Below are 26113 nucleotides of genomic sequence, written 5' to 3' on the forward strand. Positions count from 1 at the left end.
TTCAAAGCAACTAAAGGCCTCCCTTACATTTGGCTAATGTTAATGTTCATGAGTCCGCCATCAGGAAAACAACAATGGTGTGCATTGCAGAGTTGCAAAGAGAAAGCCACGACTCTCCAAAAAGAACATTGCTGCTCGTCTGTAGTTCGCTAAAAATCACGTGGACGAGACAGAAGGCTATTTGGAGAGTGTTTTTGGAATGGCGGAGACCAAAATACCACTTTTTGGTTTAAATATAAAAAAATTGTTCGGAGTAAGGAAAACACTGCATTCCAGTATTAGAACTTTATACAATCTGTAAAACATGGTGGTGGTAGCATCATGGTTTGGGCCTGTTTTTCTGCATCTGGGCCAGGATGGTTTGCATTCATTGAAGAATGAACAATGAATTCTGAATTATATTAGATTCTAAATTCTAATTCTAAAGAAAAATGTCAGGAAATCTGTCTATTAACTCAATCTTAAGAGAAGGTGGGTCATGCAGCAAGACAACGAACACAACAACAAAGAATGGTTGAAGAAGTTAATGTTTTGGAATGGCCAGGTTCTGACTTTAATTCAATGGAAATATGGTAGAAGGGCCTAAAACGAGCAGTTAATGTGAGAAAACCCACCAAGACCCCAGAGTTGAAGCTGTTCTGTATGGAAAAATGGGCTAAATTGTCTCCAGGCTGGTGTGCAGGTCTGATCAACTGAAAGCAAAGGTTCACATACTTTTGCCACTCAAACAAGCAATATTGGATAATTAAAATAATGTTGTTTAATTTATTAAACTGGGTTAACTTTATCTACTTTTGAAAATCTGATGATGTTTTAGGTTGCATTTATGCAGAAATATAGAAAATTCTCAATGGCTCTGAGTAATCCAGCAGACTAAGGTGCTGCCACAATGAATCAGGAGATCGCCGATCGAATCCTGTTCATGTAGCTTGCCATGATAGGGGGACTATTAATGAGTGGGTTGGGTAATTGGCCGTGAAATTTGGGAGAAAATGGGATAAAAATATATAAAAATATATAAATAAATAAAAAAATTATAAAAGGATTCACAAACTTTCAAGCACCACTGTACTTGATTTTCATTGGACAGCAACAACATACACATACTCATATCTCTAATACATTATTACATCAGTTATTGTGAAACAAATCAGAACATTAAATGAGAAGTGCTCCTTTACAAAATACTGTGATCTTTGTCGCCACCTAGTGGCTTTTTTTTTTTTTTTTAAGTGGAGTAGTGCTGGTGGTTTTGCACATTTGGAGTGTTATAACAATTGATCTCACGTTGATACTTTAGCAGTAGGGATACGCCAATATATGGTAAATGTAGGCCAACACAGATATTTAATACTGTTAATGTGCATCTCTCTCTACTGAAAACATATTACAATAAATACAGCATCAGGTACACTTACAGAGGTTGTGCAGAATCTTAAGAGCTCAGGATTGTTTAACAATTAAAAATAGAAAAAAGCCAGATATGTAAACGTTGTGTGTCATTGTGTTACAGTGTCAATCCATTTTACATAGTTTACTGTAATGATTTATAGAGAAACTGCATTAAATAGGAAATACAGGTTTGAAGAAAAGTCATGCCTGTGGAAGGATTGTCCTCATCATCAGGTTCCATCTCCTCAGAGGCGTTGGCCAGTGGAGGCATGATCTCATCCTCTCTCTCCTCGGTATCTGAGTATTCCTGGGTGGGGGTCCCTGGCTCCTCAGAGTTCCCCCCACATGCCAGACCTGACCCTGCATACAAAAAAAATACTCAAAATATCAGACAACAAACATATATTGGATGACTTAGATCAATGATAAATACAACTATATGAAACTACAGTAACAGCAGTGATGATCCAGGGTTCTTGCAGGTTTCAGTGAGATAAATTTAAGACATTTTAAGACTACTCTCAGTGAAATTTTAGACCTGTGTTCTTCTTTTTAACACCAATCTCAGCTTTTGTCAAATTGCGTAGGGTTTGAGCCACTGCTCAACTCCCTAACTGGATAGTCTTCTTGCATAGTTTGCATTAGGGGTGGGCAATATGGCCCTAAAATAATATAATGATATTTCATGGTATTTTCACACACAAAAAAAAAAATCAAGAATAAACTTCTACAACAAAATGAAAATGTACTTTTATTATTGCATACGATATGATATGGTATATCCCCTAACTGAGATATTAAAAAAAATCTATATTTTTATAAGATTTGTAACAGAATCAATGATCCAGAATGTCATGATACTAATAATGCACTCCAAATATCTCCATATATGCAGGAATAAAGTAAAATAAATGATACTGGACGGATATAATCTGTCTCTAGTAGATATATAATGGAAAATGAGAATGAATTGGAATGGATATATAATAGAAAATGAGTGAATTTTTCTTTTGCTAAAAACAGCAAAACGTTGTATCATGAAGTGATAATTAGTGGTACAATATTTCAGGGTATAATATTCACAATATTCAAAAATGTTGGCAATATTATTGCAGACGATACAATATGGCACACCCCTAGTTTTTGCAAGTTTCATATCGATTACTGGAGACCGCTTGAAACCAACTGTGAAAATCTGCACTGTTATCAAGCCAAGTCTCACTGAAATACACTTTCTCAGGTTTTCTACTACAAGCAGCTGAATAAACTCCAGAGGTGTTACTCTGATATCCACGTACGTCTTTTGGCCTGCAGGTAGCGGCCAAACAGGGCCTTTTCCTGCCTGCATTTTTAATCTTTATAATGACCTTAAATTTAAGGTTTCACACTTCCACACAGACATTTTAAGACATTTTAAGGCCTTTCAGGAAACAAGATAATATAAATGAGTAAGATAATTTTGTTTTGATTATTTTGGAATTGTTTTGGATTACTCAGTCTAACTGTAGATTTCTAAATCATCCTGTCAAAGATGTAAATCATTACGGTCAGAAAGGCTTGCTCTTTTGCTGCATCAAGACACAACAATGTTAATTATACATCATAACTATAAATTAAAATAGAGACCATTTAGAGCATTCATGACCATTTTTAGTGTTCAGGTAGGGCATTTTATGGATGCTTTCACAACTACCTTGCGGACCAAAAGTATGTGACTAAAATAAGAACCTAGTTAAGACTTTGTTACGGATTCTGAGGTGTAAAATCACCCTAAAATGATATCTCTACAAAAGCTGAGAAAACATTTTATGTCTCTACAAATCACCAAAGACAAAATAATGAATGTCTCGCTTTTCCAATGACATGGAACCGGCACCGTTCACCACGTTTCCTCCTACAAAAGTAGATTCTGGAATCAAGAACATCAGTTTGCAGTGGAAACCTAGGATAAGAATAATAGGTTCTTCTGCATTAACCATGACCACTTTTGTTCACCGCCGCTGTGCAACACCCTCTGTTGATGACGTACGATGTGACATTTTATGGGTTCCACTTAAACTGGTGGAAACACGGACTGGCTCACTGAAAAGCATCACGGTTCTTATAAGCCTGAATGGAACTGGCTCATGGACCAGAGTTCTTTTGGTGGAAATGCACTATATGTAAAACGTAGAAACAAATTTTGAATTGTTACTTCATCTAATCATTTATTTGACTGCTTTCCTCTCATCACGGCTCTTGATCTGGAAGACTTTGCTTTGAGACAGCATCTGTTGTGGAATTTATTAAACACATTAGGCTTGAACTAAAGTGAATGAAATATCGTTCTAATACCTTCCTAAAATAATCTTTAAAAATGTAATTTTGGGGCGCCAAGTGGTCCAGCGGTCTAAAGCGCTGCCACTATGAGCAGGAGGTCGCAGGTTCAAACCTCCACTCATGCAGCTTTGCCATCAGCTGCTGGAGCTCAGAGGGAGCAAAATTGGCCCTGCTCCCTCCGGGTGGGTAGATGGCGCTCTCTCCCCACATCACTCCTAGGGAGATTTCCGCAACACAGGGCGTCTGTGAGCTGATGTGTCAGAACCGAGCCGCTGCGCTTTCCTCCAAGCGCTCTGGCTGCTCGGCAATGCTGCATCAGCAGCAGCTTGAAATCAGAGGAAGCATGTGTTAGTCTTCACCCTCCTGGTGTGTTGGGGCATCACTAGTGATAGGGGGAGTCCTAATGAGTAGGTTGGGTAATTTGCAGTGTAAATTTGGGAGAAAATTTGAAAATTTTGAAATAAAATTATAAAAAAAACTAAAAAAGTAATTTTGATCTAAATCATCTCCTCACATCCACATTTTTTGTAGGTATCCTTTTAGACATTTATTTAGCAGCATCTAGTTTTATGTATCTTTTGACCCTAAACTGTACGAACTACACAAAGAATATATGTGAGCAATAAAAAAAGTAAGTTAAATTGTTTGAAAAATCATTATAAACACCACTAAATAAATGTCTGAAGTCTGACTTTCACTGTCACATACAATCTACACTATACAGAGTGTGAATTAGACCACAATTCTGTTCGGTAGACCAACCTAGACGAACAGAATCCAGTATCTCTCAGTTATTATTTCAGCACTCCATTAACATCACTATAACATTACCCTCAGAATTATTTACCCACAATTGCTCATCAGGAAGGTCATCCTGGCTCCTCTCAGGAGGGAGGTGGCTGAACTACGCTGCTGTCATCACACTCTCATAAAAGCCTTACAGCTCCCCTGGTGGTCTTATAGTGTGAAATGAGCTGCGTCCAGGACTCTGCGTGCTAAATGTTAGAACACTGACTAATAGGCTCTCTGCGTACTCTGAGGGGGAGGAGTGTGTGTGTGGCTCTTTCTCACCTGTACCCGCCTCTGCCAGACCTTTCCTCACCAGCTCATCACGAGGCTGTCGAGCCGCCACTTTCCTCTCCATTCCTGCAGGGGGCACCACACAACAAAATCTCTGATGAAACAAAGATTTAAGTCTTTGGCCTGAATGTCAAGTGTCATGTCTGAAGGAAACCATGCACCGCTTATCAGCTGGCCAATACCATCTCTACTGTGCAGCAGCATGCTGTGTTTTTTTTTTTAGCAGCAGGTACTGGGAGAGTCAGGGTTAAGGCCAGAGCCCAATCTCTATTGGAGTTTGAGAGTTTCTGCAAAGAAGAATGGGAGAAACTGCCCAAAAATAGGAGTGCCAGGCTTGTAGCACCATACTCAAAAAGACTAAAGGCTGTGGTTGCTGCCAAAGGTTCTTCAACAAAGTACTGAGCAAAAGCTGTAAATATGTGTCTCTCTTTTTCAATGTGTTTTCTTTATTTTCATGACTATTTACATTGCAGATTCTGACTAAAGGCATCAAAACTATGAATGAACACGTGGAGTTATGTACTTAACAAAAAAAGGTGAAATAGCTTCTATTCTATTATATTCTAGTTTCTTCAAAAATGCCACCCTTTGCTCTGATCAATGCTTTGCACACTCTTGTGCCCAGAGGTGTTTAGTAACACTTGTTGCTCCTTTGCCTCCTTCACTCTGTGCTCCAGCTCACCCCAAACCATCTGGATTGGGTTCAGGTCTGGTGACTGTGGAGGCCAGCTCATTTTTTTGTTAAGTACATAAAACTCCACATGTGTTCATTCATAGTTTTGATGCCTTCAGTGAAAATCTACAATGTAAATAGTCATAAAAATAAAGAAAACGCATTGAAAGAGAAAAGGGGTTTTCAAACTTTTGGTCTGTTCTGTATATTTGGTTGGACTGCCTTGATTACGGCATGCATTCGCTGTGGCATCATTTCCACAAACCTCTGCAATGTCAACATTTATTTAAATCTTAGATACATTAAGATCTTATATTGATGATGGGAGATTTGGAGAAAGATTCTCAATGAGGTTAAGGTCTGGACTTTGTGGTGAACTCTCAATGCATGTGTGAAAATGATGATCTCATGCTCCCTGAATCACTCTTTCACAATTTCAGCCCCATGAATCCTGGTATTGTCATCTTGGAATATGCCCATGCCATTGATAGAATAACCTGGTCTATATTCAGTATACTCAGGTTGTCCACCAGAGCATAGCATCCCTTGAGTTCCCTTCACATTGTTTGTGTGGAAATGCTCTTACTTTCACTATTAATAATATCCCTAATCATTCAAGATTTTTTTCCAAGCACATTCCTTCCTCAAAAATTATGGAAAATAATCTCAGGTATTTGTGTGAGCATCTTCTATAATAGTTTGCTATGTTTAGGGGATTAAAATGCAGCTATAATAAATTAATCTAGAGTTGTAAGAGATATAAAGTATTTACAGCAACAGGGAGCTTTTAAGTTTCCCTGTAACTGATATAAAATTAAAGAGTAGGGCAGTAAAGAGTGAAAACACAGGTTCTCCAAGTGTCCTGTAGGAGTCTCAAAGTTTTCAAAAGTCCTCAGAGTTTACAGAATGCAAATAAAATTATTAGACTGCAGAGAAAACATTTTTTTTTTAATCATCTACACTTGTATACCAGGCCTGTATACCAGCCAAGGCCTGTTGAAGGCTTAAGGTCTAGTGTATCCCAAGGTCTCACCTGTGGAGCCTTGCCTTAACTTCTCATTTTTCTTTTTCCTCCACTTCCAGGGCTTGAAGATGCGGCCCAGGCTAGCCAGCTTGCTGTTGCGTCGTATGGGGGGCGTACGGACCCCTGTCACCAGGCAACCGGAGTGAAGGGCTCTCTGCTGCTCCATAACATCTAGAAGAGAGAGAGGAGAAAAAACAGAAACACTGAGCTTCATTCAGGTAGGAAAAATCGCAAAAAGACACAGCAATTATGGGGAAATCTTTTCTTTATCATACAAACGGGAGACACTAGTGAACGGTTATTGTCACAGACACAGAAAAAGTATTAGAAGTAATTAAAATGAAGCGTTAATTGAATCTCAGGATGCTGAAGTGAAAAGTACCCTACCCAGAGGGATCTCACACAGAGGAGAAATCACATCTGGGTCATGTCCCTGCAGCTACGCTTTTGTTGTAATTAACCCACTGGAATGAAATAGTCGTTGCGCAGAAATCACAGTGTCTTTTTAAGCTTCAGCGAGCACACGCTGCACAGAGCGAACCGAAGAGAGAAAAACAACCACAGCAGTGATCCCGCAAGCATGCAGACCTCCTAATCACCATCAGACTGGAGTGAATGGCTCCTACTGTCTCTCTCAGCCCTGCAGCCCAGCGCCACACAAAAGTGATCATCCCTGATTTTCCTACATTCCCCCACAGAAAGAACCAGTTCACTGGCCGATTCAGAAGAACTGCATTATGTCTGCTTCACGCGGCCCAGACAGACTCAGATGGCAGTGTATTTACTGAAATCTGGAACAGCAGAGCAGCTAAAAGCTGGCCTGCTGTGCTAAAATAAGCTATAATAGGCGTTTTGAGTCATTCTACGAAACGAGTGCCATTTCCGTCTGCAATGTTTGGTTTGTTGAGATGCATTAAGCACAGAAAAAATGCCAAAATGGATTTTCAACATCTAAAATCTATTCATTTATATGGTTTTATTAATATGCTATATAAGAACATGCTGGTTTTTTTAGAGAGAAACATACTATTTTAATGCCTTTTTATTACTTTATGGTAGGCCTGTCACAATAAATATATATTTAAAAAATAAATAAATGAGATAAGTAGACCTGCCAGAATAAGATTTTTTGTAGGCAATATATTGTCCCAGAAATTATTTCGTTTAACAATATTGTCGTCGTTTTAAGGCTATTAAATGCCAGTAAGATAATGGTAATATGATAGCATAACAAAGCAATTGTAAAATTTCAAAGTCAACATTTTAATTAAACATAGTTTGGGAAATACATAATATTTTTTTACCTACTGCAGTCAGTAAACACTGTGTATGGAGTAATTAAAACATTGATCACTGCATGACTAACTAATAACTGTGCACTGTTATATATGTGAACAAATATACAAATAAACACAATAGACCATGTCACCATTATCAAATATTTCTGAAGTAATGTCCTTTGTAACTGCACAACTGGATGAGATCCGATTTTACTTGTGTGAAAAGCACACACATACACACAGGACCAGTCAAAAGTTTGCAACTTTTTTTTCTTCTTGTTCTTGGATTAGAACATTACTCAGATAGAGCGATTCACTGTATACCAACTCTACCTCTTCACAACTTTACAACTGATGTTCTTAAACACATTAAGAGACAAGAAATTCAAATAATTAACTCTTGACAAGTTGAGCACAGCTGTTAACTGAAAGCCTGAATTCCAGGTGATTCTACCTCATAAAGCTGACTGAAAAAAATCCAGCCAAGATGTGCAAAACTGTCTAATCTAAGCAAATGGTGCTACTTTAAAGAATACATTTTGACATCCGGCTTTTTTTATGCAGACAACAAAATTTGATCAACAAAAATTTGATCAACAAAAATGTGCATTAATGGTAGATTTAAACAGGCTCCCAATTTGAGTTACAACCCAGTCACACTAACTTTTATTTTTTGTTGTTGATAAATAATGCGTTGTTTCTTTAAATCATATTACAATGAGAAAGAAATTTATTTTTTTTAGCTGTTGGAACAACAAGATCATTTTTGTTGAGTGTTTATCCTTGATGCAAAGTGGATTTTTATACAATATACTTTTACAAAGTTTGCAGTTTAATGCAAAATTATGTTCACTGCATTTTGTACCATTTTCAGTTATTGACTGGAGCTGAAGAGCATAAATAGCAAAAATAAAGAGAAACACAGTGGTATTCTAAAACTGTCAGTACTGTATTAAACAGCAATACAAAAACAAACAAAATACAGCAATTCTTACCAAAGCTGTGTATCAATCAATGGAGTAAAAGTAACGATATTATGCAGATATACTCGTTAATCTGGTAGATAATGTCATGTAAAATGAGAAGTGTGTAATTTCTCAATGCATGTTCTCTGTTGTGACCATCACGCACTTCACTTGTGTACATTGTAATATCGATGCTTAAACGATATATTGTGCATCACCACTTCAAACTATCACTTTAAATTACTCAAAGAAACAATTCCACTCAAACACACTGAGCCCCGATCACCCTCTCAAGCCTTGCCCAGAGATTACCACCCTAATCTACATCCTTCACCAGCTGCATACATCAGTCTAGAAGACAGACATCTGCTGATCTGATCACAGTCAAAAGACAGGCAGCTCCTGCCTCCCAGGGGCTTCAGAGACAGGAAGGATTGGGCCTTCTGAGCGAGCTGCACCACTGGGCCCAGCGCAGTGTTCGGCGTGTTGTGGGTTGGGGTGGAGTGGCTGCTGAGCGAGGAGGCCTGGGAGGCAGCGGAGACAGAAATAGTCTCTCCCACGCAGTCTGACGGAGACACAGCGCTGACACTTCAGGGACGGCGCAGATGAGCCGTGGGCTGCGCCGTGAGCGCTGGGTTCTATCTCTATCTCAGGCTTTGCATTAATGTCACACCTACCGGCTCAGAAAAATCAACACTTGCTCAAACCTGAACAAAGATCCAAATAAGAAAAAAAATTCAGGCACGGAGATCACTTGAATATGCACAGATTATTTTTGAAAAGTGTGCAGGCCATTACACAGCCATTGCAGCCAGCAGAATTTCGCATTAATGCCCTTAAAAAGCTACTATATTGCCAAAATTATTCATTCATCTATTCAAATATTGACTTCAGGTGTTCCAATCACTTTTATGGCCACAGGTACATAAAAGCAAGCACCTAGACATGCAGACTGCTTCTACAAACATTAGTGAAAGATTAAGTCTCTCTCAGGAGCTCAGTGAACTCCAGCACTGTGGTACCGTGTAGCGGTGGGCAATATTATATCGTATACAATATATTGTAACACAGAAATATCGTGATATTAAAAATCCATATCGTGATAATAGAGATGTTCTGTCTTAAAAGTAGTCCATCATTTACTGTGAAGCTTTAAGTGTATTTATTGTATAATTGTTTTAGTTTGCAGTTTATATGCATGCACTAAATATTCTGCAATATTATTTGCTGCATTATATTATTTTATGCTATATTATTTATTTTGCCACATTATGTTTATGCTGTTATACTCTATACTATATTCCTGAAATTAATAAATTATTTTTCTGTTTTCCTAGATCGGCAAGTATATCGTTTTCACAAAAATACCCGGAAATATTGTGATATTATTTTACAGCCATATCGCCCACCCCTAGTACCGTGATAGGATGCTGCACCTGTGTAAAGTCCAGTCGTGAAATTTCCTCACTACTAAATATTCCACAGTCAACTGTCAGTGATATTATAACGCAGTGAAAGAGACTGAGAACAGCAGCAACTTGCATAGTGCACAGAGTTCACCAACTTTCTGCAGAGTCACTACATCAATACACACCTCCAAACTTCATAAAGCTTCAGATTAGATCAATAGCAGAAAAATGTAGAGAGATTCTTGGAATGGAGAGTTTCCATGACCGAGCAGCTCAAATCCAAGCCTCACATCAACAAACGCAGCAATGCAGGCAAGCGGATACTTGGACTAAATGGTAACAAATATGTATTTTAAAAGCGTGCACCTTAAATGTACTTCCTTATATATACACTCATGGTGGAGAAACTACATGCAGGGTGTTGAAGACATCTTGGAAAATAGTTCTGAATAATAATAATAAAAAAAAACTGAATCAATGATAAAAACTTAAAAGAAGTGTAGGTGTACAGGATTAGCATATAAAACTGATATATTTGGGCTGTAAACATTGATAGTCACTGTAAAGAGACTGTAAAGTTAGTAAAGTTAGTATATTTCTCTACAATGCACCCTTTCACAACAGCATCTCAGTGATTTTATTGTGCAGAAATCTGCATAAAACTGGTGAAAAACCTTAAAATATTATTGTTTTAAAGTATCTGTATTCCTTTGCAATACTGCACACTGTGTACTTTACAAGTAAGTATCGAACTGTGAAGATAATATCTAATGATAAGACAACTGCACTCTTTTTAGTTTTTCCACTGGCTCAAACTGCCCTGAATTAGATGGAATAGGTGAAAACGGGAAGAATGCATAGAAAGTGCTATATTAGAAGTATGGTAATAGTTTATATTTATATAAGTTAAAATATATTCAAATATCAAATATATTGATGATATTTATGATATATCGCCCAACACTAACCCAAGCTTTACTTACATAAAATAATAATAATAATTCATATAATTCAATAAGTCATTTTGAAGCTGAAATAAATTAATGAAACTTACTGGCAGTTCTCTACTGTGCTTTTTTAGTAAATACTGTGGTCTTGGTGAGATCATAAACCAGTAAATGCTAGAGCTGTGTATTGGCTAGAACTTGGCGATACGATGCATATCACGATACAATATACTGGGATACTGTAAGCAAGGTGATTAAATCAAATATTAGAAAAAATATCATAGTATAAAGAAACACATTACCAAATTTATAAAATCTGAGTAAAAGAAAAGTTTACCTTTTATTCAACCAGAACAGTGGAATCTAACAACACAACACTGATATCTAGTAGGTGGGGTTTAAACACAGAAATAACTGAACCACTTCTGACACTAATATTTACATAATAAAACAAATATTTAAAATCAAAACTGTGTTTTTGAAAATCAATACAGTACTGCAAAACAAAATACTGCAATACATCAATACTATCCCACACCCCTAACAACTAACAAGCCATTTTGCTGTTTTTTCTGAACCGTATTAAGTGAGGTTTCCCACAATGCTGTCTAGGTAAGGCAACAAACGCCCACATTTGACAACGAACCATAAGAAAACAATAAGAAAAAGGAGGGGAAAACCACTTCTATATTGATGCACATAATCATATTAATAATAAGATAAACGCCTTTCAAATTCTCTAATTTACTACAATAACGATCCAATCTATGTTTTTTTTTTTCATAACAGAGACTCAAACATAGATCACATTGCACCTTAACTATGCACCCCTTCGCAAAACAGGACTAAAGCATTTGGATTAAGAACTGAGGACCATTCATATAAACTGCCATCCATATAAATTAAAAATCCATACATTTAAATGGTGTGCACAATTTTAATAACTAAATAAATAAAAATATAGGTTTATATTATAGTATCCTATTGTGCATATAACAACTGCAAAATATACCGATAGGAATTTAAGACTGGGTCCACTCTGACCATAGTTACAGTATCGCTTGAGTAGCCAGGCAGCAGAAATAGCAGCGAAAGCATCATTCACTTTTCCTGCATGCTGTTTCCTCCACTCTCAATGACCCCTCATCTGCTCAACACTGGCTTATCCAACCGCTAATCCTGTTAAATCATTCAGGCTCACTCAGGTTTGTCTACACTTTACCCATAATAAGAATAACATGCTTCACTAGGCGAGGATCAGCAGCATCACCACCGCCACTGCCGCTGCTAATTACCACAGTACTGAGGTAATGACTGCAAATCCCATGCACTGCTGCATAGGAAAGCAGTATTAATGCTGGGTTATATTGGGTGCTATTTAAAACACATTATGAAACTCCAGGCTGAGACAGGCTACATCTCTGAGTGTATTATGAAGGCTGGGCTCGTTGGCATGGGTTCTTTTCACTGATTGCTCGGTGGGTGGGCGTATGAGGGGGGGAGGTAGGCACCCCTCGGCCCTGAACACCGAGAAGCAGGTCAAGCGGCTCAAGTCTTGTCTGCCCGACTAAACCAGCGGCGCAGAATCCAGGTCAAGCCTTTTAGCTGCTGCAGCTAGCATGGGCGCACCCTAGGTCAGTCAGACTGTGGTTGCCATGGTTACCACTCCGGATGCTGCAGAAAAGCCCCTCGGAGGCAGAGAGGCACGAAAGCACGAGAGGAAAAACGGGGGGTTGCTGGGCGGACGTGGAGGCTGTTGCCACGCAGAGTGACAAGGAAGCCGGCCCCGGCCAATCAGGAGATGGCGATGCATAATGCAAGTCAGGCATCCCTCTATTTTTAATCCGAGCGTGGTCCGGGGGATGCTGCTGTTGTGAAAAATTGATCACACTGCACGAGAGGGGAACAGCTGGATGGAGAAGACACAAAATCTGTGGGCTTTAGTGAACTGGCTGCAGACGCAATGCAAACTGTGCAGGCTGCTCAGAGAGACATATGCATGACAAATCTGTGCTCTGAGCCTGACGTGATGCACAGCGTGTGCTCACAGCAGGGTAAACACACTTTTGCCCAACAAAATACAAAGAAACACAAATCAAAAGTCTCCCTCACAAATGCTGCATTTTAAATTGTTCAAAATGTAATTTACCAACTTTAGTTAGCACAAATTTTTTAAATGCACCATGCACGGAGCAAGAAATGCAAGAAACGCATGTAAGAAAGCATCACAGGACAAATTTATGCATGCCTCACTTGCTCAGATGTAAACAAAGTCATTCAGAGTGATGCATTTTGCATGTGTTGATGCACTGAAATTGTACAATTACACATTTAACATTAGTGCCAATATGAACTAGCACTGTTTAAAACAAACAGAGCCATTTCATTCTTTATTTTTTTTACCACTGCTTGAATTAAAAAAACTAAAAAACCTAAAAACCTAAAAAACCTATTTTCAAACTGCAAAATATAATATTCAAAATATTTACTGAACAATTGTGGCCTCCTGTTGCAAAGTTAGTCCCCCCTGATTCAGAATTTTATATTATTTCATTAAATTGCAACTGCAAAACTCTACAGAAGCCTGTTAATTTGAAACAATGGATCTATAAGGAAGGGCGAGGAGAAGGAAAAGTGGATTAAACTTGCTCAAAACCGCTAACGCTAGCGCTACAAAACAACAATGGACTCTGGGTACTGTTCAGCACATCACAACCCATTTTGCCAGTGCTACATCCAGAAAAGTCCAGTCTTTTAGTAAACAAACAAATGCTAATGCTAGGTTAGCTGCGCTAACTTTACTATGCCAGTCCTGTACAGCTTGAAGGCCGTCTTTTAACCGGCAAATATGATTTTTCTGCAAATTTGATTAGCCCCCTAAAGTAAATACTGTTATTTAACTGAAAATAAATTAATTAGTCATTGTTTGGTATAAATTATACAGTTTTATTACTTACTCAGCAAACACAGAAAGTTGTTGGAGATTGTTTTAGGTTCATTTTTAGCTAAATAATTTAAGAGTCAAATATCTGGTGCTTCTTTTTTAGGGCAAAACGTTTTCAAAACAACAGAAAAAAATAAACAATGTTTCAAGCATTTGTTTGCTTATTTTTTGTTTAATAATGACTGAATATCTGAAAATAACAATATAGTATCTCAAACTATTAAAAGAAAATCTCAAAATAATGACTTAACATCTCAAAGCATCTCAAAATAACGACTTATTATCTCAATAACAACTTAGTTTCTAAATAATGACCGTCTTAAAACAACAACAGAATATCTCAATTTGACTTAGTATGTCAAAATAACAACAGATTACCCCAAAATACCGACTCAGCATCTCAAACTACTGAATGAGTATTTTAAAAATAATAACTTAATATTTTAAAATATCATCTTAGTATTTTAAAATGGAAAGGAAAAAGACCCAAACAATGTTTTAATAATTTGTTTACTTATTTTCATTTTTGTTCAATAATGTTTTCTGGACTACCTTGTTTGAAGCCATTATATGTTTCTGGTAAGTCTGGTTCCATTTACAGCCCCTGTGAAGATTTTGTATTATTTTCACCCGTTACTTTCTTTCAACAACAACAAAAATGATATCAAACCGCCATAAATCATTTATTTTTCATCATACAACTTTTGAAAAATCAATTAACTTCCCCCTTTAAAACCACGCTCCTTTAAACCCAATCAGCTAACTATATAAGAAGTTCTGAAACTCTGAAAACTACAGACCCTCAGTTTAACTGTAACGCTTTCTTTATTAAACACACACTCACGCGTCATGTCCAGCCGCCTTTTCCTTCCGGAAAGTTTTTAATTGGAGACTCCAGCGGAGCTCTGTGCTACGGTACAATCTCTCCTGCAGCTTCTTCAGGCACAACCCTAGACCTGCTCCAGCGCGTGCACAGAGCTGAGCGCGAGGCTGCTTCTGCTGCTGCCAGTGAATGGACTGACTCGTGCGCGCGCCCCGCGGCCCCGGAGTAACCCCCTCAGCCCCCGGCAGCACATGCGCGCTGCTCTCCCACTAGCCCAGCCTGGACTGCACCTTCACACAAGAGCCAAAATATTCATATATCTTCAGATACTAAGTCATTATTTTGAGATGTTAAGGAATTATTTTGAGATACTAAGACATTATCTTTAGATACTATGTCATTATTTCAAGATGCTAAGTCATTATTTTAAAATACTAAGTCATTATTTTGAGAATATAAGTCATTGTCTTAAGATACTAAGTCATTATTTTGAGAGGAAATTAATTTAAGGAATTAATTTAAGAAATTAAAAAAATATATATATTTAAGAAATTAATTAAAGGTTACTTAGACATTAACTTGAGATACTAAGTCAGTATTTAGAGATGCTAAGTCATTATTTTAAAATACGAAGTAATTATGTTGAGAATATAAGTCATTGTCTTAAGATACTAAGTCATTATTTTGAGATACTAAATAATTATCTTGAGATACTAAGTAATTCTTTTGAAATGCTAATTCATTATATTGAGATACTAAGTAATTATTTTGAGATGCTAATTCATTATCTTGAGATACTAAGTCATTATTTTAATATGCTAAGTCACTATCTTGAGATACAAAGTAATTATTTGAGATGCTTAAAATATGTATCTCAAAAAGACCACTTGCAACCCGCTAGAATCAGATTGTTTAATTGAGAAAGATTAAATAAAAGGAGGGATTTTTTTAATTAAAGGAAAAATTAAATTGAGGAATTTTTTTATTATATCAAAAATGGTTCGTTAAATCAGTGGAATACTTAGCCAAATTACACATTTTAGAGTAGACCACTCTAAATGACTTTGTTTACATCTTTATTAATGTAATTATGCAGAGGATTTCAGTGAAATTTCCCTTTAAGCAAGGTTACTAAGACACATATGGCTGTAACCGAGTCTGTCCTTTACATTGAACTCTGCCTTTCCAGACAGAGACTCTGCTGCTCTCCATAGAAGTTTGTAATTCTGACTTTAAAGCTTCAAAGTCAACACAATTAATTGATGTAAATTGCCATTACGTTTGTTTAAGATGTTTATTATGTATATTATGTTTTTGTTTTATAAGTATTTAGTTCTACTACTTTTTTTATTAATATTTTCCATTGTATTGCACACTTAAATTGCCTCTTGAAACCCAAGTTGCCAAGTTCACGGTTTTCCCGCCAAACATGGCTTGTTTAATAGTTCCAGGTGAAAATTCAAAAAATGAAGGTTGTGTTTTTGGGCTACTTTTATATTTACAATGGCCACCAAATAGTCTTAATTGTAAACTGTTCAAAATGAAAATGTACTAGGATATGTACTTCTGTGGAAACCTTAGATATAGGGGCTAGTTTCTGACTGGAGGGTTTTAGACAGACTTTTTGCTCGACCTGGCAACCCTGGGTGCAGCTTGCGGTAACTTACTCTTTTTTTTTTTCAGTATCACTCCATAGATAGTTGAAGACACTATATTTGAAATTTACACCCTGATAATATGTTTAAATGTATAATGAGCTAATGTACAGTGAGTATGGGTGTTGTTTTGTCCCTTGTCTGATGTGTTTACATTTTAGAGACACTGAGAGTGAACCCTGTGTGTGAGCTCATTACCCCTCCCACAGTGTGTAGTCTGCCACATCACACATTAATGACGCATCAGCAATGAAATTTTGTGTCGACCAAATTTTACAGTCAACGTTGCTAATTATGTCGCCCAGTTGTTGCAGCTCTACACTGCAGTGCTGAGAATGATCCAACACACAAATAATATCTGTGGTGGTCATAGGAGCTGAAGAAATGTATAAGGTGTGTTGAAACAAGAAGCTGGTAATAATATTACGCTTGTTCTGTGTATATGCCCTGGTAAAGACCTTATTTCAACAAAAATCATCTAGAAGTGGCATGCTATGCCATGTGACAGTCACTGAAATCCAGCACAATTGCACATTCTCAGTGACTGACAAGTATGGTGGTCATCTGGAGTGCTGAGTGGAGTGCTGCATTTCCAAGAAGAGGGAAAATGGTGTTCAGCAGCCAATCCAACCAGTTGGGGGTTAACATGTCTGGGCTCAGTGGATTCAGCAGGGAAAACCACAGATGGTGGTGGGTCGGGTCTACTTTAGCAAACAAATCCACGGAATCCATGCCATATTTGCTCCAAATCCTCTGAACCACCACTTTGTCTGGGCTGGTTGTTCAGGCCTAACAGTTTCACAATGAGGCAAAGCAGGGAAGCACCAATCTCAGAAGGCTGTAGGTGAAATGAACGCGGATCTTAAACACACTGTTTCCATCTTGATTGGTGTGGAAAACCATAGCCATGTTGTCCAAACCTATTAGCACATGGTTGCAGTACAACAGCACTGGAAGAACACGTTCCCATGCCAGATTCCCACTGATACCATGCTGCTGCCAGACCATCCCCCGACCTAACGCCCTAACAGGGACATGTCAGTCATGGCCAATTCCTGTGTGGATTCCTCTCGTGGCACACCAGCTGTGTATCCACACGTGGTGATCTCGTGTTTTACGATACCCAGATGTGAGCTCTGCTATCACATCTGGAAATGACCAAGGTGCAGTAGATCCAAGGGGAATCCTGGAAGTGTAGAAGTGTGATAAATGTCAGGTGGCCACCCAGTCTGACATGGAAGACGAGGCCAAGACTTTCTCAGACGTCTGGGGGTCAGTAAGACCATGAAGAAACTTCAGTCTAGAAGCCTGTAGGCTGTGGGTGTAACTGCAGTCTGTGCTCCTGCAAATCTGTCAGCAGGAGTCATAGGTGGAAGGTCAATGTAGCCCATCAGTGTTATTCTGAGAAACATTATGTCCCCAGTGCTGATGTCTCTCCTTGAGCTGTTTTGTTTTTAATATCATGATGGGAAGCAAAAGTATGTTGGTTGTATCTTAGGATGTTAGGATGCTTTCCAAATAAATGAATCCACACCCAGAACCAATTCAGAACCAAACCAATGGACTTATGGGGGAGCAGTTATTTATTACTGGTTTGTTTTCATACACAATAACTTTTTCCGAAATGTGGATTGATTGTGCAATTCTATACGTGTATAATTCAACAGGACTCGCGATTGGTAGTTGTCCTTTCTTTCTCCACACTTTAGTCTTTCCATCACATTGATTTCCATCACATTGATAGCATAAAAGATAATATTTGTCTCATTGGGGTTGTACTTTACAGCACTTACAAGTTTTTTGTTGTCAACTTCTTTTTGTTTTATTTGGTCAACCTGTTCAACATCTGTTACTTAGTACACCACTGACGAATTTCTTCTTCGGGACACTCCAATCAAGGCATTTCCTTCTGGGCGTTCCAAAATTGAAATCTGAAACTGAGCATTGACATTAAGCGCTATTTGTTGTTTGAATAATGAATGTTTCAGGACACAATTGCGCAACAAAACACATCTGAGGGTCACATGTTCCAGTAGTTTCGCTCACAAGAAAAATGGGTGGGATCAGACAGAATGTGCTATAGCATTATGTTTAGCACTCTGTTTAGCACTGTATCCCATCTAGTTACACATATCAGCACAAGTCAAGTTGAAGAAAATGATAAAAGGACACAGTAGCAATTTAGCTAAGATTAGTAAGATCAGTAAGATCTTTTTAGCCAAGCAGCCAAGCTAAAGTGTTTTAAATCCTGTAATAGTTATTAAAAATTAAAACAGCTAAGTTGAATAGTGCATTACAAACACACTGAATGACACTGTCTATGTCTATGCTGCCTTTAAAAACCCTGGAAAACAAAAGTACTTCAGTGAGCACAATTTTATGCAAGCAGTTGATCCGGACATGACTGGGTGCTTTCCTGCGTCAGAATACTGTCTGCGTAGGCAGAGTCTATTACGCTTTAGATATAACCAGTATATCAGGCTCAAAAGCTGGAGGAGTCTCTGGAGGCGTTGGCAAAGCCCAAACCATGGAACCATGGTGGAGGCTAGCAGTATGTAAGTAGACACCATTGGGAGCTTCAAGACAGAAAAGCTATCATTGCCACAATCTCAGACTAATCTAAGTATGGGAACTGCTTTATTAAGGCTATGTTCACACAGCAGGTAAATGTGGCCCAAATCCCATCTTTTAACCTATATGTGACACAGGTGTCTCATTTGTGTGGCAGTGTAAAAAAAGAATAGAATAAGAATAGAATCTTACATTTTTTATTCTTATTTGGGCCACTTTATTATGTGGTGCTGAAATCTGATACATATCTGATTTAGGGTAATCCAACTCTGTCTGAATAGCCAGATCAGGATAAATGCGACTTTTATGCCAACCAAAAGGATAAAAAAGTCTATGGCACAGTGGACTTGCTTGTACAAGGAAAGCTGTCAATTGGATTTGGGACACTTTTTTGCTCTAATGGCAAAAAGAATGGGGTGGCAGCATGCTCAGTGTCTGCTCTTAATTCTTAATTAGGGCTGTTAGCAGGGATTTATTTTGTTTTGTGCAGATTATTGGTGTTTTTGTGTTCATTTAGATCAGTAGGATGGAGAGTTATTAACCTTATTGGTATTGGGTTAGAGGGTGGACAAGGGTCTCCACAGGTGGGCACTACTCTTTTAGTAGAGAACCACTGCACGTTTTGCTGCCTCCTGTTACAAAAAAAAAAATGTTTAAAGAGACTATGGCCTGGCCCTAATATGAGTGGGTATAGCAAGGCATCACGACACAATATTTGTTACCCATGATAATTGTGATATCACGATTGAACTGTGATTCTGCGATACTCTATACATTGCAAGACAATTCTCTATTATACTTCACAGCATCTGTGTTACTTAAGAAGATTAAAAATACCCCTAAATAAGTAAATACCAGGAATTATAGATTTATTTATTGCCAGTTTCACAGAATTTTACAACCAATATTCTTAATTACAGGTTTACCATATTTATTTGATTTGCGCCACCACATGGAGTAATAAAGCAGTACCTTTAGTAATTTAAATTAGGGGTGAGTCTTAGGGAGTTTAGAGCGCATATGTTTCAATAAAAATATAGATATTTGAAACCACATATTGATACGATCAAAACACTGATATATGGGAACATTATTCATTAGACACTCTTGGTCTTCACTGGTGGGCCGACATTTGAGAAGAGAACCACCACTCCTTTGGTGGCCAATCACACTCTCTCCTGTTCAGACAAAAGTTTGCTCAACCAGACTATGACCTGGCCTCAATACTCCCAACAGTATGTTCTGGACCTTGCTTAACCTAGCCCTAGTGTTATAGGCCAACAGTCAATTGGAATTTACTTGTGTTTCACTCTGTTGCAGCATCAATCCTTCACTACTCATTATAACTGTTGACATCAGCATCATTAACTAGCCTGCAATTAAGTGCTTTCCACAGTATTCACAAGGGTGCCACAGATTTTTAGACAGAAGTACTTTTAAACTATTGATCCAGAAGGAAATTGCAGAAATAGTCCTTTCATCCTCCTGCAAATGGCCTGAAGCCACAGATCTCTCCTTTTGTAGTCCTTCACCATTTAAAGAAAGTAAAGTCGGAAACTGTTTTTCTGTTTTTTTTTGGTTAGACATGCAAAATGCAATACAGCAGCTTTTAGGCATGGTGCCAATAGTACTTCCAATTAGCTGCTGGCACACAGACTGGGTTTATTTTCACCCAAACAGGGCCAACAGGAAGGTGATGTATGCCTGCGCTGGTCTATTGTTATATTGCTGTTTTATAGTTATTTGTTATTGTATTTTAGTACATAAAGTATTGATTTTTTTATTCAGCAGAAGTGCATCAACAAAATAAAAAAGGATTCTGGCAGCCATAGCAGGACAGCTTCTGGGCAGTCATTCAGCGGCCCATGTTGACATGCTGGATGGGGACCATATCCATGATATGCTCAGAAAAAGTGTAGTGTGGTGCAATTTATCACAATAATGTTAAAATACTGTCATTGGCGATGTATTGTATTGTACCGTATTGTATTGTTTATATTTAAGCAATAGAACACGAGAGGGAGTGTGTTCGCGATAACACACGACCTCGAGTGTTCTATTGCTTTTATACAACAGTTTCTTTTTTTACTAAATATATAAAGAAAATAAATCAAAGAACTTTAAGAAATTCAGTTTGAATATGCTTTAATATGGACTGTGCCTTCCACCAAAAAGTAGTTCCACCACAACTTAACTACATACAGTGTATGGTTCAGGCAGACTAACACCACGAAATTTAGCTTGAAAGCAAAATTGGGAATAGTGAAGATGGTAACGTTAGCAGCGTGAAATAACGCTAATACTCTCCTCTCCTGCTCCATGGAGTCGTCTTCAGGTGAAAACTGCGAATTTTAGCATTTCTGCTTATTTTCCTGGGTGGTGTTGGTTTTAGCTAGCTGGCTGGACTGTGGTTAGGTTAGCGTAGCTTGCTTTAGCTCAGCATTAACTTAGCTTAGCCTGGCCTGGCTGGTTAGCGTTCTGGCTGTAAGACGGTATTAACCGAGCGATTTTTGTTCCCTTTTTTCCACGAAAGAACTAGCGCTAGTCTGTGCTAAGCTAACGCTGCTGCGGGTGTCCTGTGTATATACGCCGTTACTCGGCAGCGCATCGGCGGAGAGATACAAGTTTAGTGTGAGAAGGCCGTGATGTTATCACGAAATATCATCACGGCTAGATCACTTCTCAACCAATCAGATTGTGAGGTCGGAACTAACTGTTGCATAATGTACTGCATTGTATTGTATTGTATTGAATTGTACTGCACTGTATTGTATTGTATCAATACAAGGTGTCAAATATGGATATATTTATTGAAACACAGGCACTCTAAACTCTGTACGACCCACAGCCAATCTGACTTACTAAAATGACTGCTTCATTACTCCACATGGTGGCGCTAATCAAATAATTAGAGTAAACCTGCGGTGAAGAATACTGGTTGTTAAATGCTGTAAAACTGAAAATAATTAATCCATAATTTCTGGTGTTTTTTTATTTCATGAGTATTTTATTCTATAACACAGAAGCTGTTAAGTTTCATAGAGAATTGTCCTGTGATATATTGAGTATCGCAAAATCACAGTATTTTTGATTTGTTTAACACAAGTAAGTTACTACATGATTCCCTATGTGTTATTTTATAGTCAATATGACCTCAGTGTTCATTTACAAAGTAGGAAAAAATTAAAAACATTAAATGAGAAGGTGTATCCAAACTTTTGACTGGTACTGCAGATATTTTAGTGGCATAAAAAATATTTAAAATTATGCTAAACTTGCAATAAAAAACAGTTATTGTGACAGGCCCGAACACAGGCTTCCGATGCAATACACTTTTAAAAAACGATGAAATATTTTAATTAATTGGATTTAATTATTTTTATCAAGATATTTTATTAGAATACTAGAAAAAATGGCATTCTTATACTTTTCCTTCACTGGAACATAATTCAAGTCTGAAAGGGATAAGCCAAGAAGAGGCTTTTCATCATACATTTTTTGTGTTTTTTGAAGGTTTTGAAGCTACGTTTCATATAATTTATGAAACTTATTCAAAAACTGGTACACTAAAGTGCTGCTACACACATTAAACCTCCGCACTTCTTTTTTTCCTAATTACACCTTCCTTGTCTTAAATCACTGCCTCCTTCAAAGACCTCAGGCTGCCTCTGCACATTCCAGCACTTCCACCCATGCTCCTGTGTACCAGTTATACAATTCAATATAGCCTACTTACTTTTCATCCAGCACATAACTGCAGATAGCCTACAGCGTCTCCTTTCATTTCTCTGAGGGTAAATTGTGGATGCTTTACATAATGTTTCCCATTCATCACACATCTGGGTAATGCAGGAGAAGGTCTGCCATAAGAGCCTGTATAATGACTGTAACATCAGCAGGAGGATGGGCGGTATAACTGTAATACCGTACACTGCAGTATTAAAACATTTTACCTAGCTCTGTCAATGTTAAAGCGTTAAAGCACGCAATTATTTTAGAATCAGTAGCTGCTCCCACCCAACGCACTACACACATGCTACACACATGCCCCACGCATTTAGTGCAAGAGTCTAGTAAAGGGACAGTGTACACATTACTGAATACTGGCCATTACAAATTTTCCCCAGGCCATTTAAATGGTCATCCCCCCATTGTGTGCATGTGTGCAATACCAAACACCTTCTGATAATTTTATACTCAGCAAATTAAGTTCTAATTTAAAATAATGCAACAAAAGTTTCCTCTATCCAATTTATCATGCATTTTTTATTCCTGCTCCCCACATTGGCTTTATCTCCCCTCATACATACAAGTATATACTAGTATTTTCATTGTCACCACTAATATAAATGTATATTATAAATATATAAATATATACATTTCTTACATTCATTCTTTTATTTACATTTAAATATCCACTATAAAAAACTTCGCAATTCAAAAAATCGCAATTCATCACAGAATATTACTGTTATAAATCTGATAAAAACTCTTTATAGATTGACACTACTAATTTTAACGGGATCTCAAAAAGAGAAGGTATTTCCTGAATATGACATGTCTGGGTAATGCAGGCCAAAATAGCAAAATAGCTCATTCATTCATTAGCATTTGAGACTGCCCCAGGAAAGGGCACTCACTGACAAATCTGACACTGCAAATTGAGCAATGTGCTCAGTTTAAATCAAAGGCCATCAAGATAAAGATCATTAACTCGACTGTGTGCACAGGTTTGATCATATTTTATCTTCCAAACCTGTGATTTTAGCCTCATTAAGCTGGAACATGGTTAGCCTATTAGCTAACATTATTATCTAGCTGGCTAACTTCACTTCTTAGATGTGAGTTTTTATGATCAGTTCTCAGGTTAGTTAGTCAGAAACAGCAGTACTGAAGACAGACTTGAGTTTTTCTGTGGTGAAGAGATTCTCAGTTACCATGAAAACTAAGTGAATTCCCTTGATACCCTACCATATACCAGGGTAATGTTTGGACACCTAATGACGGTATGAAAAAAAACGGATATCGCCTAAACTTAAAACTTGAATCGCAGTGAGCAGTTGATTTTTACATTTACAACCTTTTAACTGTTTACTGACAGTCACCTGATGTCCTGTTCCTGATGTTCCCAGCCTGACTCTCCACTGCCCGCTGTGTTTTACTCCGGCTCCGCAACCCTGCACTGATTAACATTAACACACTCAGTATCTGTTTCTGTATTAGCTATAGCTCTATTGTTTGTGCCCATCACATTTTTATATTCATAAATTAGTACCTGTTACATTAGCTATAGCTTATTCTCTGTACTGTTTTGTTCTGTTATTTGTGTGTTGTTTGTTATTTGATTGTACTGAGCGGGTCAACCCGAGTAGGATGAGTTCCTCGGACTGAGTCTTGGTTCCTTCCAAGGTTTCTTCCTCTTAAAGGGAGTTTTTCCTTGCCACTGTGTCACCATAAAATTGGCATCTCTGTGGTGCTGCTCATAAGAGGCGTGGACCTGTTTTACCTGTAAGGCGGCTTTGTGACAACCTTTGTTGTAAAAAGCGCAATATAAATACAATTGAATTGAATTGAATTATAGTTTTGCGATGGATTGGCGGCCTTTCCAGGGTGTATCCAGCCTTCCGCCCGATGCCGGCTGGGATAGGCTCCAGCCCCCCCGCGACCCTTAACGGATAAAGCGGTTGACGATGAGTGAGTGAGTGAGTGAGTGAGTGAATTATAGTTGTCAAATCACATGTAGCATGGGAATAATCACAGCTATTACTGATAGTGTAGCATTTTTACCTCAAAATAACCACTTTGAAATTGCTATGGTGCTAATAGGGAGAACAGCATCTGTAGAATTGTTACTCCAGGCTTGAAGGTTGTTAACTGCACTGTGTAACTTTGGTGAAGTGAGTAGGACAACACTCCCATGAACTGCTTAATACTGCATAACTATTATTGTTTGTGAGTTGTAAAATCACATGAAATATTACTCTACCACCACAGTCCAAATGCTTCTTTTACTGTTGGTGATGGCTCTGTATCTCTCAGCTTGTCAAGAAATGCATGTGTAAAGCATGTCCTTTGTGGCAGCACAAAGTGTGAATTCCACATACCTACTGTAGGGGGAAGCCAGTAACAGGAAATACCAGTTCTCACATATTGCTGCTTTACATGCTTAAGTTCTGCAACCACAGAACAACCACTTTTGGTTTCATAAATAACCATGTTTCTAATAGATCACATCAATCGATTTAAAAGATTCCTTATAATTGTACATGGTTCAAAACAAGCAATATTTTTAATGAGGTGGTAATTGACAGTATAATATGTATTTGACTGATTGTCAATGAGTGTTTATAGGAGCAGCCCTCGAACAGATAAATAGATTATTTGCTCAGGTGCCCTTTTCCATAGTACTATCCCAGTTCCAGGAAGGTTAGCCTGAAAACGTGTAATATAATAATCGTTTGCATTACAATGTTGAGCTAGACGAATACTAACATTATCAAAATGTTAAAACAAGTTTTACACAACTGACACAAGTAACGTTACAGCGTCGTTACCATAACGTTTAAAACCCTTAAATAAACACATTATAAGAATGTCTACAAAAAAGGACATTAACTGTAACATTCAGAAAACGTTCTATTAACCAGAAATTGCTAGCTGGGATATTTGCTGATGCCAGTCCTGATATATTAACATTAAATAAATGTACAAATTGAGAATTTGTAATGCCACCTGGAAAAACATTACAAGACCTAAACAATAACATAAAGAAATGCATTTCTAAAAGGTTATACAGAAGACAGAACATTCAGCTCTTTTGGAGATCGATAAAACAGTACCTTTAGATATTTGTTTAAGCATTTATTCATGTGCTGATACAGATATCTGGGCTGATGCTGGGCTAGCTGTTGGAGTAACTGTATGTGCTGAGCTGGCCACATTGTGGCGCAGTGTTTTTTTCCTGGGGTTAGAGAAAGTCTACGCTGCAGTTGGACTAGGCTTTTGGACTCAGGCTGTACCAAAGACTATGC

General features: G+C 37.8%; 1 protein-coding gene across 2 annotated transcripts in view; it reads right to left on the reverse strand.

The window, feature by feature from the left end:
- The window catches only part of phactr3b (phosphatase and actin regulator 3b), a 115330-nt gene that overhangs the window by 54914 nt on the left and 34303 nt on the right, over nucleotides 1-26113 (reverse strand). Inside the window, exons 1-4 of one of the 2 annotated variants that reach the window (XM_049471732.1) lie at nucleotides 14878-15034; nucleotides 6498-6659; nucleotides 4783-4857; nucleotides 1600-1752 (exon numbers count right to left, since the gene is read on the reverse strand). In XM_049471732.1, the coding sequence (XP_049327689.1) occupies nucleotides 1600-1752; nucleotides 4783-4857; nucleotides 6498-6659; nucleotides 14878-14884 (397 nt within the window). In that variant the 5' untranslated portion in view covers nucleotides 14885-15034. Of the gene's footprint in view, nucleotides 1-1599; nucleotides 1753-4782; nucleotides 4858-6497; nucleotides 6660-14877; nucleotides 15035-26113 lie in introns of those variants that run through there. The other variant, XM_007251380.4, reaches the window with a different exon arrangement.

This window comes from Astyanax mexicanus, chromosome 24 (genome assembly GCF_023375975.1).
Source record: "Astyanax mexicanus isolate ESR-SI-001 chromosome 24, AstMex3_surface, whole genome shotgun sequence".
NCBI lineage: Eukaryota > Metazoa > Chordata > Actinopteri > Characiformes > Acestrorhamphidae > Astyanax > Astyanax mexicanus.